The following is a 15910-nucleotide window of genomic DNA, read 5'->3' on the forward strand; positions in this document are numbered from 1 at the left end:
TTTTATTATTGATTAGGTGCCACACCCCTCCCAGTCCAATGACATGCCTTATACAGGTGCACTCAGTACCAAGCTTGAGCACACTTGAAAGTACATGCTGTACTTGATAAACCATGTTTACAATCAGCACAATGGGATGGCGAGAAAGAAAGAAATATGACCAAATACACAAGATAAATGCAATAAGCAATATTAATTTCTGAGAACGTATTTTTAAACTTGCAATTCGAGTATAAATCCGTTTTATTGTGGGAATATACTCATATTCCTAAATAAAAACAAATCTGACGTGCTCTAATGTTCCAACTACGACTATAGTTGTCTCTCCTTCATTTGCAAATCAGTGGGGGACCGCGCTAACTTCAATGTGTAATTGTTTATATGTTATTGTTACCTGACGTATTTGATTTAAAAAAGTTATCCAGAAAGTGTGATATAATGGGTTAGTATGATCATTGTTTACGTTTAATGTTGAGTAACAGCGAATAATTCTAATATACTCGCTGTCATCTTACCTGCTTTATCTCAGATGGACCAGTCGGAGCAAGCTACTCCCTCCCCCTCCTTTTATACATTGGAGGCTGTACAGACAGTTGTTTATGAATCAAAATTCGTGGAAAGAGTGGCATCTAGCAGGGCATAATTAGCCAGCTAAACAGATTTACAGTATTTGAAGTAAGACAGGGTTATCTGACGGTTAATCTATAACAATTTGATCATCATTAGTTTAACTCAAGTAATGAAAGATACACATCTTTTTCCTAAACACTTGTTTTCAACAAAAAATAAGTCATGGATATACGCAACGGGAGGAGGCGAAAGATAACAACCCCAAGAAGTCTGCGGGCTTACAAAAGGCTGGTTGAAGCACAGAACGCCACCGCCAACATGAAGACAAAACGGGAGGTGAAACGAGAGGTGTGCAAAGTCCTGAGGTCGCTAGTGGTAGAGAACAACAGTGTGGACATAGATGTCCCCATGGAGGAGCACTGTTTCTCTATGAACTTTAGTAAGAACGAGAACATCGAGGAGCATGTTATGGTTATGGCACCACGCTACAGTCTGTTGCGAGAGGTCGGAAGGGGCAGCTATGGGGTAGTGTTCGAGGCAATTGCACGGAGGACAGGGGCAAGGGTAGCGGTTAAAAAACTCCAGTGTAACGCTCCTGAAAATGTGGAACTCGCTCTGTCCGAATTCTGGGCCTTGGCAAGCCTGGAGAAGAAGCACGAGAATGTTGTGCAGCTCGAGGAATGTGTGCTACAAAGGAATGGAATGGCCCAGAAAATGAGTCATGGAAATAAAAGGTCCAAACAATACCTGCGGTTGGTGGAGACTTCACTAAAAGGTACCTTAGCTCATTTTTACCTCGATGAAATCCACTGCCTGATTGGTTCGTCACCCTTTAGTAGCTAGCTAGCTAGATTGAAACGATAAAATGGCTTGCTAGCTAAATTAGCTAGCTCTGTGATCAATACAGAGTAGGCCAGTCAAAACAATTTTTTCCTTAGCAAGCTAGCTGCTAACTCAGTATTTCACCCATTGTTTGCAAAAAGGAGGCACATTTTTCAAACTTGCTGATCAGCACATACAAACGAGGTAGATAAAGGAAATCAACCCAAACTTTTTTTTTACTAAATGTAACATTGTGTAACATGTTATGTTACCTATTGTTTATATAAGGCTGCTTGTTTGTTTTGAATGGCAAACAGAATAGATAGGCAGTTATTAGATTAGAGTTTAATAGTCACATGTACATGGTTGCAGATGTAATTACAGGGTACAGTGAAATTCTTGAACTCCGAGCTCTGACAATGCAGGACAAAGTGAAAAAAACTATAATAGAATAATAACAATGGAAATAGTAATATATACATATTAACAACTGTAGCAATGATAAATGTCAATTGGGGTGAGTGCAGGGTAAATGTCTGTTGGCGGGGGCGTCCACAGGGGAACAGGGGGGCACAATGCTTGATTTTGTAGTCAATTCCAGGTTGCTCAGTCTCATACATTTGTTTTTAGGAACAAGATTTCGAAATATCCATGTGCCACCTATAGGGTAACTGCCATACTGCTCTATAGGCACTGTACTATTCCCAGCACTTGAGAACACAGTGTTCTAGTTGGCCATCAGTTAACCCTTTCCTGGTTGGCTGCAAATTTGCATACGTGACTGAATCAAGTAATCAATATTTATTGCAATTGATGGTATAAACCCAAGCTATTGCCTCTTATTTTTATTATTATTATAGTTTCTATTAGTATTAAATGTACGTCACTTGACCTTTTTTCCCTAGTCAAGCTTATTTGAGCGAAATGTGAAATATGCCAATATTAATTAGGATTAGATTGTTTTTTTGTTGTTGTTTTGAGGCCCACAGATACAGCTGAATCTTGCTTTTAATCTCTAGGCTTACTGTTCAGAGCCTGTAGCCTCGGTACTGCCTTTGCTGCCTCTCTTTTATAATTAGTTATGTAAGTGTCATCATTTCAGGTCATTACTTTTGCCAACAAATTAAATATTAAACTTGACATCATTTTAGCCAATATCCATCATTTGAAAAACAAAAGGAGCTTCTCTAGGCTATATAGTCTAAATATTATCATCAATATTTGTCACTTTCTGCACAGCTTTGAGAGCATGGTGTTCTGAAGCCTAGAATGAATATACTGTATGGTGATCATCCTATCTGTGAAGGTTTGTTGGACAATAATGCTCAGGTAGAACACTTCAGCACTCTTATAAGTAGTCTAGGCCAGTGGTTCCCAAACAAGGCGTAGTTTGGGAACCACTAATAGTAGAATGCACAAGTTGCAATTTTGAAATTGGGTAGTACATCATCAGTTCCTCTTGTCATGTTAGTCATTACATACCTTAGAGAGCTATTTATAACTAGATATTTTAGTAATTTTTTTGTCACTCAAATATCACATCAATACAAATTAGACATGGCAAAATTTATAGATTTGCACTAATATGTGCTTTAAACCTGCAAAATTATTTCCAGCAACAAGAGGGGTGTGAACAGTTTGTGTCGTGAACAGTGCTTGTGCCCGTGCGCGCGCAGGTGGGCTACGGGATGTTCCCCAATGCTGGAAGGGGGGCCCCCCCGAGTGGAAAAAGTTTGGTAACCCCTGGTCTAGGCGACTGGGATATGGTACTATAGAGTTGTCTGCAATGCCATCTCACAAAGCTGCATTGTGTTGCTCAGGGCTTGTGCGTCAGGAATGATAAGTGATCCCATTTTTGGATGCGTTTCTGTCTGAGTTGATAAAGTAAGCTAGTTGATGTCTTATATCTTGCAGTGTGTTGCTTATCTGCATAATTAGGTTACTCCCTGCATTTATTAAACTGAAAGACTTTCAACAAATAAAAAATCCTAAGATTTTCAGAAAACGGATAAACTGCATGAGCTTAAAATTGGCCTATTATGGACAATATCAGCAAGTCAAAACAAGTGGTTGACATATTGGTTTAAAACCAATGGTGGTCCTCTGTAGCTCAGCTGGTAGAGCACGGCGCTTGTAACGCCAAGGTAGTGGGTTCGATCCCCGGGACCACCCATACACAAAAAAAATGTATGCACGCATGACTGTAAGTCGCTTTGGATAAAAGCGTCTGCTAAATGGCATATTATATTATTATTATTATTATATTATTATTATTATATTAAAACAGTTCATGAGACAGTATAGTTGCACCTATTTTTGAAACTTCTCTCTCTCCTTGACCTACTGTAGTCTTTGTTCAGTCCTGGGGGTGTGACTTTGTTAAAGGCGGTGCAGTGATGAAAAACAATAGGATAAAGGGGGTTATTGGACTACATTTTCCATTCCCCTTTAAATCCCAGTAGGGCTGTCCCCAACAAAAAAAATCTTGGTTGACCAACAGTCGTCTGTTCTTTCGACCAATCGATTGGTCAACATTTTAAAACGTATTTTTCCATATATAGACACATCCTATGTTTTAATAAAATCTACTATATGTAGGCTACTGAGCTTGTCTGATGCATTAAGCACTGCGAATAAAAATGAAGATACATAAATTACTAAAGAGGGAGCTAGAGATCAATATAGCCTAACCAGAAGAAAGAAACCTGTTCCCGACCCTCCAGCTCCCGCTGCCCTCTGCTGCTTGCTGTTGCAGATTCTGCCATTACCATCCTGAAGTTGCAGGTAATATGCTACACCAGCGGTCGCCAACCTTTTTCATTCGGAGTGCCAAGTTATCCTTCCATTTCTACTGATCTACGTGCCAGTGGTGATTTTCATATGCACATTTTCGTGGAACAGTTTAATTTCATGTATAATAGTCTTCATATCTCAAAATCAATGTAAGGTTAATCAAAATTCGAAATGAAAATGATACAAATCCCAAAGTTATTTCAATTGCCATTGCCTGTATGTAAAAATAGCCTACATAAAGCCAACAAATAAAAACATTGCAGCCCGCAAGTAGAAAATATCCTGATGAAAATAAATATCCTATAAATCACATTGGCTATGCATGGCCTGTCTGCAAAGAACTTGAAACATTGTATTAACTTGGTCCGGCCCGAAGCTTGTGCTAGCAAACTTACAAGTTTGTATAAAATATTCTGGGTCCTCAGTTTCCCGCGGCAGTGAGCTCCAGACAGACAGACTTGTAATCAGGTAGGCCTATTTTATGATGTTTCCACTAGATCAGAGCATGACATTTTTTCCCCCTTTCAAATAGGTTGAGGAATTATTGTCATTCTCAATGGATGTAAAAACAGACTTTGTTTACTTGCTGTTTGAGGCAAAGACATTTTTTACTTTGAGAAGCTCCACAGTGATGGTGAGTTAAGAAAATCAGAAATCGTATCAGATCCCCAAATGGGCACACTTATAGGCCTACATTTGCGCGAAGGCCAGGTAGACTAGTCCTACTTCTATATGTGTAATCAGGTGCGTGTCCTTACTCAAGATTGACAGGAGCGCTCCAAACAAAAGACAATGAATAAATGGACAACTTGTAAATGGAATGAAATAAACAACAACTTTATTTCTCACAAGTGTAGCCTAGGTTGTGCGCTCTGCAAACAACGTGTCCACTCCTACGATGACAATGGTAAGACTGTAATATTGAATGCATTAACAGAAATTACTGTAACCAAACAAACATTGTAGATTAGAAATTATGGGAATTAACTGTAAATGTACTACTGGTGTGCCAACCCCGCGGCCTCCGCAATGGAACAGTCCACTCAGACAGGCGTGAATCAGACATGTCTCGTGTGCCATAATCTTTTTTTTATGTATTTGTCACTGCTCGACCCAAAAAATCTTGGTCGACCAACCGCTTATCACCAAACGATCGGCTAATGACTAAATGGGGTCAGCCCTAAATCCCATGGTCAACCCCCCTGTTTTGGATACTAGAGGGACTTGGCCTTGACTCTGTCTGAATAAGGGATTTCTACCTTAGTTTGCATTAGTTCAGTTCACCTTACTAAGCCCGAACATTGTGGGGCACAGACAGATTAGCTGTGCTCTTTGGACACAGTCCCAGAGACCCTAGACAAGATCTGTGCATTGATGATTGCGCTGTTGCACACAGCCCTATCTTAATGTGTGTAGATAGCTCGCCACAGTTTATTTGAGAAACAAGTCCCATTTGTTTTCATAGCCATCATTGCACATGATGTGGAAGGGGGGGGGGGGGAGTGTTACCCCTATATTATTTTATCAGCGGCAGGCCGCCGGTGCTAAGTCGTTGCCGCCACTCCAAAATATATACTTTTTAACAATAATTATTATAATTATCGGGACATTTTCAGTGTAAACTTAAACGACTAAAACCAGATATAAAGTATGTAGAAAAGATAATGGAGCTCTATATTTGTAAATAAGATCATCTTTGAGAACTAACAATCACCAAACTAAAAACTAGACAGAATCTAAAATTCTAAAAATGTCATGGCATGGGACCCCCATTGATTTTATGTTTGAGGCACTCAGATTTCATAAAAACATGGCGTAAGTCATGGCAAAATGTGTAGAATTGCAGGAAATTAGCTTTAAAACATCCAAATTTAGTCTACAGCCAAGATGACGGCCTCTAAAATTGTTGGTTATAGATGTTCCATTGGTTTTGCCACCCTTAAATGCTGTTTTGTCTTTCCCTAGGTGAGCGGATTCTGGGCTACCCGGAGGAGCCGTGCTACCTGTGGTTCATCATGGAGTTCTGCGAGGGCGGGGACCTCAACCAGTACATCCTTTCGCGGCGGCCCGATCCGCGCACCAACAAGAGCTTCATGCGCCAGCTGACCAGTGCCGTGGCCTTCCTGCACAAGAACAACATTGTGCACCGCGACCTCAAACCCGACAACATCCTCATCTCCCAGAAGTCAGGGTTGCCTGTGCTCAAAGTGGCTGACTTCGGCCTCAGCAAGGTCTGCGCAGGCTTGGGCACCGGTGGCAAAGACGGCGATGAGCATCCCATAGCTGGCGGCGGGGGCAGCGGCAACAATGTGAACGTGAACAAGTTCTGGCTGTCGTCAGCCTGTGGCTCAGACTTTTTCATGGCACCCGAGGTGTGGGAGGGCCACTACACGGCCAAGGCGGACATCTTTGCCCTGGGCATCATCATCTGGGCCATGCTGGAGCGGATCACCTTCATCGACGCTGAGTCCAAGCGCGAGCTGCTGGGCACCTACGTGCGGCAGGGCACTGAGATTGTGCCGGTGGGTGAGGCGCTCCTGGGGAACCCCAAGATGGTGCTCCACATCCCGCAGAAGACACGCAGCACCATGTCGGAGGGGGTGAAGAAGCTGCTGCAGGACATGCTGGCAGTCAACCCCCAGGACCGGCCCGACGCCTTCCAGCTGGAGGTGCGGGTGGACCAAGTCACGTGTGCTGCGTGACACCGCTCCCCTCCCATTCCCCAGTCAGAGAAGGGTCTGCTTTTTTACCAGGTAGGTTTTCCTCATCCTCCTCACAGAGACACCACACATGTGGGTCGTTCCATATGATTTCAATCACTTTCTGACTGGTCCCCTTTTGATTTGAACGAGACCTTTCATACATGTTTGCTAGGGCTGTGATGAGACCAGTATCACAATATCTTTGAATATTTATGAAACCACGAAGGAGACCCAACTCTTTGGACCTTTTAAAACCTGCTGTATGTAAAACATTGTGTGCTATAGCCTGGAAAATAAATAAATGTGACTCTGGATGACAACATAATGATGTTTATTTACAACATTAGGGCTGTTTTCCTAAAGAAGTTAAATCCGCTTCGTGTTTTGTTTCCTTGCCACGATATTAACGAGTATCGCGATACTGGTATCATCCCGGCCCTAATGTTTGCCCATGGAAGAAGTGGTCAGAAAGTGACTTTTTGGACCTGAATGCCAAAACGTTCAGGAGATAAAGGTGCTCGAAGTCGACCCATTTTCCATACCACACGCTACCGTGAGGCGTCCATGTCTTTTTCACTGAAATAGATAAAAGTTGAATTTGTTATCATTTGAAAGCTTACAAACAGGGTTGTCAAATTATTCTATGATTTCTTGAAAAAAAGTCAGTTTTAACGTCAGTGATCTTAAAACGCGTAAACTCTTATTTGTCTCATTTTCACAAATGTTGTAGTTTAGACCCTATTTTACATCAAATGAAGTGTTTGTGTTGTGCCCGTCATCGGTTGAGACACAGCATACTCTTGAATACAGGGTGGGTGTCATTTAGATCTAGGAAATAGAATTCATAGGATGAACCTAGGCCTTCCTATCCCTTCAGACCCCTGCAATTTAGCTGGTACACCAAAATCAGTTTTCTTCGATAAAACAGTTTGACAACCCTGTTTGTAAGCTTTCACATTTTTATCAAACTCAACCGTTTATCTATTTCAGTGATGAAGACGTGATGTCTCGTGGTAGGGTGGGGTATGCAAAATGGGAAAGTTTGAGAACCTCTATCTCCTGAATGTTTTGGCATTCAGGTCTAAAAAGTATCTTTCTGACCACTTCTACCTTGGGCAAACATGAGCTATTCTCCTCACTGCCAGATTGACTTTAATCTGAGGTAAACTGTTCTTGACTCAGCAGAGGCTTTGGCCTCCCCTCTCTGTTCAGTCAAAGTCAGCACAGCAACACAGGAGCAGGAGAGGGACTGGTAGGCTGGTAATGCCTTGACGCGCTGTCTGCCGTTTTCAAATACAAAGTGCTGTGTGCAGAGTCCAGACAAGTAACTCTGCATGTCAGAGAACCCTAGCTTGGTCTCTAACGACTCATTGTTTTTCTGCTTATTCAGCCAACCCCTCTCCCTCTCTTTCTCTCTCATTTGTTTTGCTCTCTGGCTTTAATCAAAACCATGCTACTTGCCCAAGGGCCAAAGTGTACCCTGTGTGGTTGCCAGTACCAGTCCAAACTCCACCCCTCCCCCCTCTCTCTCTGGCCCACTTTTCGTTCTTTCATAACACTCTCCTACTCTGACAGATCATCGCCTCAGGGACCTTTAGTTTAGCACTTTGTGTGCCTGTAGAGGAGCAGATCAGCTTGGCTCGTCACCTTTCCCAAGCCAAACCCAGCCCAGCCAAACCCATTCCTCCCCTTCCTCCTCCTCTGTGGGAGTTGGTATCAGTTCTCTGTAAACAAGCCCTATTATTCCTGGGCTAAGTTGAGTAACAGACGCCCTTTGCCTACCTGTCAGGTACACTCACATCACACCCACCCATGTTCACTTTGTCAACACCACAGGTTGGCCTGAACTCATTGCCCTGCAGCCTATACCTTGTTCCTTCCTTAATACTGTTTTGTTAATTATGACGTATGGGAATTTCCTGGCAGGCTGATTAATTCCACTTGGGCTTAGCCATTTGGACTTTTAGGACGTCTTAGGGCATTGTGCCATGTCAGTCTTTGGGCCGGGGATGTCCTCACCTTGTTTTTCTAAGAGACTATTAAGACTCCTTATCTCTCAGTGGACGACTCCCAGTGCCTTTGTGGTTGGGCGAAAGGCACCAGTATTCAAATAGTAGCCTTTTTAGTTTTCTTTCAAATACTTGATCTGCGCACACTCAAACTGACATTTACTCCTGAGGTGCTGTTGCACCCTCTATAACCACTGTGATTATTATTTGACCCTGCTGGTCATCTATGAGGATCTATGAACGTTTGAAGATCTTGAATGATCTGTCCTTAATGGCCATGTACTCTCATTATCCCACCCGGCACAGCCAGAAGAGGACTGGCCACCCCTCAGAGCCGGGTTCCTCTCTAGATTTCTTCCTAGGTTCCTGCCTTTCTAAGGAATATTTCCTAGCCACCATGCTTCTATATCTGCACTGTCCAATCTGTCGCTCTGAACTGGAGGGGGTGAATATGGAGGGTTGAGGGGGTTAATGGAGGGTTACAGTGAGGAGGGGGGGGTTAAACTTATGTTAAATCCTAATCCTTTCACACTCTCAAATAAGTGCAAGAGGATTATGCTGAACTGAAAGTGAGATCATCATCTCGGTCCAGTACCACCATCCACTGCCATGGGCATCCTCCATCGCTGTTGTTGTCGTCTACCCTCACACACACAAACTACATTTGCGCACTCTCAAATCAAATCAAATTTGATTTGATTATTGTCACATGTGCCGAATACAATAGGTGTAGACCTTACAGTGAAATGCTTACTTACAAGCCCTTAACCAACAATGCAGTTTTAAGAAATATATTTTTTTTAAATCACAAAGAAATAATATAAAATAATACGAAATAAAAGTAACAAATAATTAAAGAGCAGCAGTAAAAATAACAATAGCGAGGCTATATACAGGGGGTACCGGTACCAAGTCAATGTGCGGGGGCACCGGTTAGTCGAGCAGTCCGATGCAGGGTTCAGGAGCCCTCCACTCTTCCACTCTCCATTCTCCCTCCCTCACTCCTCCACCCCTCTCCCACTGGTAGACAATGAGGCTGCTGCTTCTTCTCGGCGAGGGCTTACTGAGGCTCACGTTTGGAACATTTTGTCCTCTGCCTCTCTGCCTGCCTGCCAGCCTGTGTGTCTGTCTGCCTCTGTACCCAGATAAACCAGGCCAATGCGCATTCGCTTTTTATTTTCCCCCTTTTTTAAACAGAGTTTTTTATTTTTAGCATCTTTTCTAGCCATCTGTTTTTTTTTTTTTTTACTGTTGTAGGATTTTGTATTAACTGGGGGATTTAGAGTGCACTGCACATGGTACAAAGTAACACGTCACGTAAAAGGCTTAGCTAATGAATGTGTTTTACTAAGCCCGTGATGTCAACAAGGAACACTGACTGTAGTGCTTTACATAAGTATTTCTATGTACAGTGTATGGGTCCCATACAGAGTCTAGTTCAACACTGGCCCAGGGCACACAGTACACTTTAGGCGAGCAGAAGAACATGTGTTCAAACTTGAACTCGCTCACTCTCTCTTTACTATGGGTCTCTATGGAATAGTGTTTACACAGCAGTTTGGCTGTATGGTACAGTATGTACTATATGTGTTCTGTGGGCGTGTCTTCCTGAATGTATAGAGGCTTGTTATCAGGGAAACTGGTTGGGGAGTGACTGAAGACAGCAAAAGCTAAACACAATATTACAGGGTTGACTGAGAAATGCCAGCAGGAGGGCACTTTTTATATAGGATTTTGGGGGGAGCGGAGGGTTGGTGTTGAAGAAAGAGAGCATTTTGGATTAGTTATGTAACGGGGTGTTTTTAACTATGACTAATAGGGGTTGTAAAAATTTAAAAAGCCCCTGATAAGAAAAGGGCTTTCAGAGAAGCCTGCCTGAAACTTGGGTTTCAACCCACAGATCAATTTGTTGTGCGCTACAATAATATGTTTCCATGAAAGCTGATAGTCGAGAATCACCTGGTTGTGCAAGCAATACTGGGAAAGACAAATATTTTTAGATTTTATAGATTTTCTTTTGTGCACATCCAGAGTTTACATTGAAATGACACCTCTGCATTGTTCTTTGGCCAGTTCAGGGGGCTAAGGCTGTACCCCCCCGCTGTAATAACTGGAGGGCCTTTGCCTTTCTGCTCCTCTGCCCCCAGTCAAAGCAGCACGGTTGGCTGGTGATGAAATTGAATCTAATGGATCTGCTGTTGTACGCACCCCTCAGGGTCTAGTCTCACCCTGCCTTAGACTCTGTCTATAGCACTGTCTGGTCGCCAGTGCTAGGGTTCTGCGTAGGCATAGAGTAGTGAGTCTCAACCATATCAGGGCTGTTTAGTGCCATGTTTGGTTTCAATCACTTTCTTTTGTCAGACACACTTATTTCTGAAGCTCTGTCTTTCAGCATTGTTCTTTTAAGTATGGTTGGAGCCTTTTAAACTCTAAATGATGGAGGAGAGGGGCGTGATCAGCTAATGTTGTCACGAAAAGCAGTTGAGAGCTTGCTCTCAGCTATGTTTTCCACCATGAACATTTTTGATGATAAGTCTCACTGCTGTAGCTTCACTGAGGGTCTAAAAGATCCACACACTTCTGCCAACCCCGACCAAAACCATAAACCACCACTTTCCCACAAATCCTCAGCTCCCGCTAATATTTAATCACTTAAGATCGGTGAATTACCTGAGGCTGGACGGTGAATTCCTCCCAAACCTGAAAACAAACAAACACACAGGCACAGCTAACCTCAGTGTCAGTTTGGGCATTGCATAAGTTGCATTACATAAGTTGTATCAGTTGCTGTTGCGCTTTCCGTTCCCTAAGCTCTTTTAATAGTTTTCTGTGGTGGGGTGTGTACAGAGCTAGTTATAACCGGTTTTGGTGAGGACCAGACTCCTCTGCTGGTTTTAATTGCTATGCTGATCGAGGCGTGCCTGCCTCTCTCTCTATCGCTCTCACTCTCCATCCCCCTCTCCCTCTCTCTGGAAAGGGTAAAGGCGTCCCCATGCTTCCCAGCCGAAACGGTTCAAAAGAGTTTGTGCATATCTTATGATGACATTTTATGATGTTTTTGTTCGTTTTGGACTTCAGTAAGGTTGTTTTGGTTGTTTGGGCACACATTTATTCTTGAGGCTAGCCGAAGTCTACGCCCCTTTCGTCGGTGCTTGGTCAACAGTAGGGATACTTCAGTAAAGTCTTTGTCATTCAACAAGAGACGACTCGTTTTCATGCAAATGTTTTCATTTAGAAATACTGCACCAAACATCTTAGTTAGATGTAAAATTGCGCGACTAAGATCTCCTCGGCAAAAATGTCAAAATTAATGATCGATTTCTTGAGTTATTTATTTGAGAAAGTGTATACTGTCTGCGGCGTCTCAAAATGGACGAACAGTACTATTTTTCTCGTTTTTCAAGTGAATGTCCTTTAAGGGAGTATGCGAGCACACTCGTTCGGTTCGGCTAGCCGCCAGCCGTACTGAAGCATGCTGACCCCATAAGGGTGAAATGTTCTCTGTCATGCCTTGTTGTCATATAATTACAAAACTTGTCTGGCAGTGGTGGGTGGACTGAGGCTTTTCAGCCTTTTCAAATGCAGGAGCATGAATAAATCCAAATAGTTGAGTAAAAGGGGATGGCATTTTGGACATCTAAAGAGCTTAAATGAGACAGGAACTTACTGGTTTATTAGAAAGTGACTCCTTTGAATTCCCATGTAATTCTATGGTGTCAAATCTAGCGGTCGACCTGTTGCTTACAGCCCCGTTATTCGGCAGTTTAATAGAGGCATTAATATCCACATAAACCCACGTCGGCATCTGCATTCTTAGGCCTACTTCCATAAATCATCATATCAATCTTTAATAGAGTACAAGTCAAGTGCTTTCAGTATAAAGGCTACACAAATTGTTCAGTGCTACCAAACCAAATTTACCACAGTCTTTCAACTCTATTGACACCCAGCCAGCAGGGGTCATGCATTGATTTGGTTAACACAAACACAACCGCTCGTAAAAACGTAAATGTTATTTTCCTAAACTCAAATGGTAAAGAGTTACATGTATCCCAGACTTAGAGGAAGTCCTCCTCTCCCACCTCTACGCTGCAGATACCAGTCTCTACTGGTTTTAACAAGGTTGCCATTTTGGGGGAGCATGTTACGCAACACGTAGTGGGATGGCTACAGAAGCACAATGAGGCTCGGTTTCACCCTGCAGCCTATCTGGTTGATGTGACGTTTGCCTTGGTTCCTGCTGCAGACACGGACACTAGCAAACTGTGCACCCCTTTTTCCAGACCACCAACAACAACAATCAAACCAACAATAGGCTAGCTAATTTAAAACAGACTTTGGATTTGTTTGATTCATTTTGACACTTTAGTGTAAAACAATGTGGGTTTCAATTGAGTGCCTGAAGTGGCAAAAGGGTGCAAGAGTCTTCGTAGTTATGCAATTTGACATGTTTTCGTCGAGTCGGGGTATGGGAAGCATGCTAGTGGCATGGGGGGAGGTTGTGTTTCAGCAGTCTTTAAATGGCCCTGTGCTCAGAATAGGTGTCTCCCACCTAGAGTCTGGACAGGACCTGTAGCTGGCTCATGTTCATTAGGCACTAAACGGAAGAAAACACACTGAAACAGTGAGGAACTACTTGAACTTGTTCAATAAGAAACACACATTTCTGTTTTCTGTTGCTTGCCCTAAGGAACGTGACCCTGGTTCATGGCAGCGTGCATCTTCCTCCTCAACAAGCCTGCACATGACTTAGAATAGGAGGTGAAGTCGGCCACCACCGCTGAGCTTAAGAGCAATCTGGCTTTTAGCCTGTCAGTGTCAGCTGCTGCAGGGCTGTTACAGCAGCTGAGAGCAGGGTTAACGAAGGAAAAGGGGCCCTTTTGCTTGAGGAACTTCAGGTGCTGCAGTGGTTACTGCATAAGGGGGTTGATTTATGGGGTTGCGTAGACTGTTTTTACAGCCCCAGCGGAGACCACCGTAAAGAATATGTTGTGGGGAACCTGAGGGTATTTATACCAATCCGTGACCTCAGACGTGCCAGTCGCGGTCGCATGATGAATCACGCACATCTGAATGGCCTTGCATAACGGCACAATTCTATAGGCTTAATTTCGTATGCACAGATATTGTTTGTTCCACAGTACACTAATAGCACTGCCTAAAGAAATATTATGCTGATAACGTGTAGGCCTGTATTTCATATTGTCTGACATTCAAACGTCTTCTTATTTTCTCTCCTCTCTCCAGATGTGTTTACTAACTCAGTGTGGGATCCCAAGTCTGTACAGAGATGGAGGAAGGGACTCTGATCATCTCTGAACTGTGAAACCTCTGCTCCCAAATGTGAAGAAAAGAAAATCGGAGGGTTTGTGGTCAGCACTTCCAAAATAAGGACACCATTATCGGAAAAGCTATGCAATCAAGTCATATGGGAAGTCAGGTTCTCTCCCCTCCCCGCACCTTCTATTTTAAATTTGGAATGCTGTCACCAAAAAGCCGAAAGACATTCACCAATGTATGATGGTCAGCTATGCCAGAACAGTGTTCCCTTGCACACCTGGGATGAAATGGCCCCAAGGAGTAATCATGATTATTTTATGTTTATATTTGATATGCTGGTCGTCAAAATACATTTTTCTCAATGTTATTTTTTCATTGGTCCGGTTATGGACGGGTTCTCCTCCAATGTTGACATGTTGTTGGATGGGGACACATAGGCTAGTATGAATGGATAATCTGCCATGTATAGACTGGGGAGGCTAACATGTTGCACTGTGTACCCTCTATGCCAGAGTTTTAAAAAGTATTCCTAAAATGACCGATGATAATGATGTAGAAGAAGGGACTTAATGTGGATCATAGAATTAGGAATTAGAGTACAATGATGGACATGAACCTTCTTCTGATGGGATAAAGGTCAGACATTTTGGTCAGGGAGTTGGTCAACCATCATTGCCAGTACTATGATAAGATATTGTGAAAAATATAATTTAACTGCACTGCTAACAAAATATACAGTGCAGATACATTGAATAATGTATCTGCACTGTATGTTTATTAGCTAGCCAGCCAGATCGATTTAGACAAATTATTCCATACATTTTTCAAATTAACTGCCAATAGTCTGAGTCGATATTCACGTAATGATAAGGAATTCCCCTCGACCACGCCCACAAATTGGGGGAAAACAAACATTCTTTCCCATTAACCCCCCCAGTGTAAAAGAACAAACTTAGTTTTTTCCACTATGGCCGAAAAGCTGCTGTGTTGTTCAATGTACATGTAACCAGGTCAAAAATCCCGACCTACGGTTGGTAGCCCTGTGGCTTCAAGCTATTCGGCTGGGAAATGTGGGGACCCAGTGTCCAGGTAGGCTACACGTAGCTATGTGTGTGGAAAACATTTCGTCACAGGTAAGACATTTAACTTGTTTAATGTAGTCCGTTTGTAACACCACTCACTACTTGTAGCTGTATAGTCTGTTTGTGTTGTTGGTCTTCGCTAGCTTAATGTTCCGGTTGGTAGCTAGCTAGCACTCACTCATTTTATTTATGTAATCTTTATTTTATCAGGGAGTCATACTGAGACAAAGGTCTCTTTACAGATGAGCCCTGAATTACATAAATTACAGAAAATACACATCAAAATGCAAGCAGAAAGAAAAACACGGTCATAAAAAACAAACACATTCATCAGTAATAAGGTCCTCATGTAAGGTAATTGTTATGTAATGACATAAGGTCATGTGGCTGCTAGCATCGTCATGAAAAGGGGCATGAGGGAAGCCCAACAATATTACGTTTTTCTAAGTAGTGAGAACACTCAGGAGCAGGCAATGTTGAAAAGTAATCTTTAGACATATACTTTGCTTAAATGTAGTTTTGTAATTGACTAAAACAAGCAGACAAAAATAAAATTGCCTTTGAAAAAGGCCAAGTATTTGCTGTGAGCCAATGGGGTAACCTAGGTAACAACAGGTTGTTTACCCCTCAGGCAGGCTGGGTCATGGTGTTC

At 42.6% G+C, this 15910-nt stretch overlaps 1 protein-coding gene across 1 annotated transcript; it reads left to right on the top strand.

Annotated features, from left to right (window-relative positions):
• Positions 1–603: 603 nt before the first annotated feature.
• Positions 604–15424, top strand: LOC121545969 (serine/threonine-protein kinase 35-like). Its single transcript, XM_041856924.2, has 3 exons — positions 604–1345; positions 6151–6938; positions 14144–15424. The coding sequence occupies exons 1-2, from the start codon at positions 793–795 to the stop codon at positions 6885–6887; spliced, it is 1290 nt and encodes a 429-aa protein (XP_041712858.2). The 5' UTR covers positions 604–792; the 3' UTR covers positions 6888–6938; positions 14144–15424.
• The last annotated feature ends 486 nt before the right edge of the window (positions 15425–15910 follow it).

Source organism: Coregonus clupeaformis, chromosome 30, assembly GCF_020615455.1.
Source record: "Coregonus clupeaformis isolate EN_2021a chromosome 30, ASM2061545v1, whole genome shotgun sequence".
Classification (NCBI taxonomy): Eukaryota; Metazoa; Chordata; class Actinopteri; order Salmoniformes; family Salmonidae; genus Coregonus; species Coregonus clupeaformis.

Bases quoted from the DNA above. Each gene is read 5' to 3' on its own strand.
- LOC121545969 (XM_041856924.2), top strand. From the start codon at position 793: ATGGATATACGCAACGGGAGGAGGCGAAAGATAACAACCCCAAGAAGT. The intron at 1,346-6,150 runs GTACCTTAGCTC...GTCTTTCCCTAG, and splicing joins GGTGGAGACTTCACTAAAAG to GTGAGCGGATTCTGGGCTAC.